General features: G+C 49.0%; 1 protein-coding gene across 1 annotated transcript in view; it reads right to left on the minus strand.

Annotated features, from left to right (window-relative positions):
• The window catches only part of SLC2A13 (solute carrier family 2 member 13), a 443955-nt gene extending 439474 nt beyond the window's left edge, over positions 1-4481 (minus strand). The window contains exon 1 of the mRNA XM_004390128.2: positions 3798-4481. Within this exon, the coding sequence (XP_004390185.1) occupies positions 3798-4353 (556 nt within the window). The 5' untranslated portion in view covers positions 4354-4481. The remainder of the gene's footprint in view (positions 1-3797) is intronic.
• Positions 4482-4766: the final 285 nt, after the last annotated feature.

A 4766-nucleotide genomic window follows, 5' to 3' on the forward strand; every position in this document is an offset into this window, starting at 1 on the left:
ATTTTATCTTCTTGTGGGCTATTGTAAATGGTATTGATTTGGTGATTTCCTCTTTGAAGTTCTCTTTGTTGGTGTAGAGGAATCCAACGTATGTTTATCTTGTATCCTGATAACTTGCTGAAATCTTTTATTAGTTCCAGTAGTTTTCTTGTGGATTCTTTGGGGTTTTCTGTGTATAAGATCATATCATCTGCAAATAGAGATAGTTTTACTTCTTCCCTACCAAGTTGGATGCCCTTTATTCCTTTTCCTAGTCTAACTGCTCTGGCTAGGACCTCCAGCACAATGCTGAATAACAGCGGTGATAAAGGGCATCCTTGTCTGGTTCTCATTCTCAAGACCCTAGGTAAATTTGTGGAGGAAAAAGAAAATTATTCCTGCAAACTTGCCTGAAAAAGATATTAGAAGTCACATTTCCATTATTCACCAATCATTTACTAAGCATCATACCAAAAGAACAAGAAAGAAAGCCCTGACCACACATTAAAATTAACTACTTAAAGACAGCATGAAATTGACCCAGATTTACCGTACTATACAAGCAAAACTGATTTACTACACCTTAAAAAATATTCATGTTAGGGACCCATTTCCTTGTAAATGAAAAATAATTCTTGTGACATCAAACGAGGATCTATGCAAAGCATGCACTTTAGTACAAGTAAAATCCTTTTTTTTAATCAGGAAGCATTAATGACAGCCTTCTTATAACATGAACTGATACTCCAAACTAATATTCTTAGCCTTCCATAAGAGCAGCGGTGTTTGTTTTTTTAATCCTTCCTATTTCAAAACCTGTGACCTTGAAACTTGCTTTATTTTATGAAGAGGGTATCTATGAAACTTTGCAACAAGGCTTCTATTTTGAGGGTTTTTTCCCCTGGGTGGAGCCCTGGTGGCCTAGTGGTTAACGTTTGGCTGCTAACCAAAAGGTCAGTGGTTTGAACCCACCAGTGGCTCCAGGGGAGAAAGATGTGGCAGTCTGCTTCCGTAAAGATTACAGCCTTGGAAACTCTATGGGGCAGCTCTATTCTGTCCTGTAGGGTTGCTCTGAGTTGGAACTGACTCCACAGCAGTGGGTTTGGTTTGGTTCCCTGGGTGGTGCAGTTAACACACTCCACTGCTAACCAAAAGGCTGGAGCCTACCTAGAGGTCCTCAAAAGAAAGGCCTAGTGATCTACTTATGAAAAAATAGCTACTGAAACCCCATGGAGCACAGTTCTACTCTGGCACACAGGAGTTGGAATTGACTCTAAGGCATGCATCAGCATACCACTTCTATCAGGAAGAGCTTCTGGCTACCCTCTGTTAGGGGTAAATGTGCCCTCTGAATTTATCAGCCCTCTCTGTGAATCAAGGAGCCCTCGTGATGCAGTGGTTAAAGCGCTCAGCTGCTAACTGAAAGGTCAGCGGTTTGAATCCACCAGACACTCCACAGGAGAAAGATGTGGCAGTCTGCTTCAGTAAAGATTTACAGCCTTTGAAACTCTATGGGGTAGTTCTACTCTGTCCTATCCGGTCACTCTGAGTCGCAATTGACTCGACGGCAACAAGTTCTCTGTGTTCCTCTCTGAAGGAGCTTAGCAAGTTCTACCTTGCTTTATCCCACCTTATCACCCTTCCTGGAGTATCGACTCTCCTTACCATTCTGCTTTCAACACCTGGAAGGAGATCTTGCATATAATTTTCCAATAAGATAAAAAACTAAACGTAATACTCAAATATCCGATATTTGCCGTAACTAAACACTACATCATTTAGCAATCGCCGCAAAACATTATTCAATTTCAAAATCACAAATAAGGTTCAATCTTACTGAACAAAGTTTGGTGATTTGCTACCTAAAATTACGTTATTTCTATGTTGGCAGAAGAAACACAAAAGGTGGTATGGTTGTCCCAAGCAGAGAATGCTGAGAAAAGGATTCTGACCATTTGGTTTAATGACAGGTTATTTCTTGAAGGGTCCTAAAGGCACAGGTAGTTCTTATACAAAGAGGTTTAACTTCAGCTGGGCTTTCTGGTCATTTTGGACTTTGATGGGGCAATTTAACATTTTACTGAGAACCATGCCCTGCTTCACTAATAACAATACAAGAGACCTCCCTCTTCCCCCCAAAAAAAAGGCAAGTAATGCCAGACTATTGATATGAAGTGTAGTTATTTAGAAGCCCTGGTGGCGTAGTGGTTAAAGTGCTCGGCTGCTAACCAAAAGGTCAGTGGTTCGAACCCATCAGCTGTTCTGGGGAAGAAAGATGTGGCAGTCTGCTTCCATAAAGATTTATAGCCTTGGACACCCTATGGGGCAGTTCTACTCTGTCCTATAGGGTCGCTCTCAGTCGGAATTGATTCAAAGGCAGTGGGTATGGTGGTGTGGTGGCACACAATGCTTAAGAGCTCAGCTGCTAATGGAGAGCTCAGCAGCTCTACCGGAGAAGAGACCTGGCGATATGCGCCTATAAATATTACAGGCTAGGAAATCCTATGGGGCAGTTCTACTCTTTTCTAAAGGGTTGCCATGAGCTGGAATCAACTCTCAATGGCAAACAACAACAATAAGCTGCGGTTTAGGCTCACAGCCCCTACATATAGAGCTGTGTGACTGAGGCTCACTTCCCCTAGAAGCCCAGAGAGGAGGGGTGGAAATCATGAACATCAAACAAATAGTGAATCAACAGATCACCAGGAGCCCCAGGTTTAAGGTGCTTCCATCAAACCCCAGCCACGCCTATGAAATACTTCAACAGCACCCTAAAGGAAACATAAAACTGAATTCTGAAATGAAACATTAAAAAAGTATCAGTGGTGTGTGTCTTGAAAAAATTACTAGTGAGATTTTAAGTCTCAATGCCCCACTTTCCCCCAAAAGTGCTTTCTAATAATACTGAGCACATTTCAAACGGCTTCAACCTGCCAAGAACTTGCCAACTGTACCTCCTCTGCTCAGCAACCAGGGTGAAAAACCAATGACAGAGGAACCTTAATTTCTTCATTTTTGAAGTAAATTACAAACATCTATCTTGCTGGGCATTTATCCACAGGGAGAGTTGCTCCTAAATGAATTTAGGAAGTGAACACGACTTTTAATGGATAATTTGCTTCCCAACAGGAAAGCATGAGAGGCAAAACAAAGAGAAGAATGAGTGAATATGGGCTCAAAGGAAAAAGAACAGAGAAGCATGGAAATAATTTGGGAAAACGATGAAAAGCTGAAAAGCAATAATACAAAGAGTAAAAGCAAAAGGAGAGAAAATACTCCAAATAAAGACAAATGCCTCTGGAAGGAAAGAGGGACAGGATAGAATAGTTTCAGAATTACTTGATTACTTACTCCACTTTGCTACTGGGTTCTGAATTGCATATCCTATAAAAGGAAATGGGCTAGCAGTGGAGAAAACAAAGTGGGACAGTGCAGGAAAGTAAACAGATACCAGAAAGTCCTAGAAGAAGGATCAGGTAGGGCTGGATCAAGGAAAAAGCTGGTTATCAGCGAGGTCCCTGGAAGTGCCCAGGGAGCGGCAACTGCGGGGCCTGACTTGTCCATGGACGATCGGAGCGCCAGAGCGGGCTCAGGTGAGACTACAAGGACCACCACCCCAAGGAATAAGTGGGTTAGGGACTAGAGTAACACCAGATAGGCTCTCAAGGGAAAAGAAGTGGAGGATACTCGGGACCTGGCAAGACCCGACGGGGAAGCCGGAGAGGAGAAGAGAACGCTAGTGAGAGGATACCAGTGAGTAGGGCCAAGGGCGGTGACGCCAGGGGCCCCAGGACGCCCTTCGCGGATCCCAAACTCACCGATGCCGAGTCCCACGACCAGGCGGCCCGCCAGCAGCGTCTCCTTGTTGTTCGCCGCGGCCAATACCGCAGAGCCGGCGGTGAAGAGGGCACTGGCCAGGAGGATGGCGGCACGGCGGCCAAAGACGCCGTTGAGGACCCCGCCGGCCAGCGCTGAGACGGCGGCCGCCCCCACGGTGCTGGACACAAGCAGCTCCTGCCACAGCGCGTCCAGGCTTAGCTGCCGCTTGAGCAGCAGCATGGCCCCCGACACCACCCCGGTGTCATAGCCGAACAGGAAGCCGCCCAGCGCGGAGAAGACGGCCACCACGTACACGAAGGCTGGGGTCTCGTCCTGCTGGAACTGCCGCCGTGCCGCGCGCTCCAGGTCCCCGACGCTGCCGCCCGCGCCCGCGCCGCTGTGCAGGCTGGCGCTCGACTCCGCGGCCGCCAAGAGGCTGCGCTCCCCGGCCGTGCTCGCCGCGTCCGGCTCCTGCTGCTTCCTGCGCCGCTCGCCCATGAGGCTGCTCAGGCTCCGCAGCGTGTACTCCACATTCTCGCTCGCCTTGCGGGACATAGGGCAGGGGCCCGGGGCTTCCCGGGGGGACGAGGTTCCGCGGGCCGGTTATCTCCGCGGGCTGTACAGCCCGAGCCGGCAAGAGCAGCCGCTGCTGCCACCGCCGATGCCTTCTTCCTCCCGGCTCCGGCTGCCACGGCAGCCGCCGCCGCCGCCGCGGCCACTCCGGGGAGAAAGTTCCTGCCAGCCGAGCTCCGGCACTGCCGAGTTGGACCCTGGCCGGTCTCACTCGAGACTCAACGCCCCGCGCCTGCCGAGCTGGCGCTACGAAGCGGGCGGGAGGTGGGGCCGTGGGTCACATGTGGGGCGGGGCCTAGAGGGAGGGGCCTGGAGGGCGGGACCAGGAAGACGCTCCACCCACGAGGTGGGGCCCTGGTCCTGCTCCGCCCCGTCCGGACCCCTTAAACCCCATC

Source organism: Trichechus manatus, unplaced genomic scaffold (assembly GCF_000243295.1).
Source record: "Trichechus manatus latirostris isolate Lorelei unplaced genomic scaffold, TriManLat1.0 scaffold00285, whole genome shotgun sequence".
In the NCBI taxonomy this organism is placed as follows: Eukaryota; Metazoa; Chordata; class Mammalia; order Sirenia; family Trichechidae; genus Trichechus; species Trichechus manatus.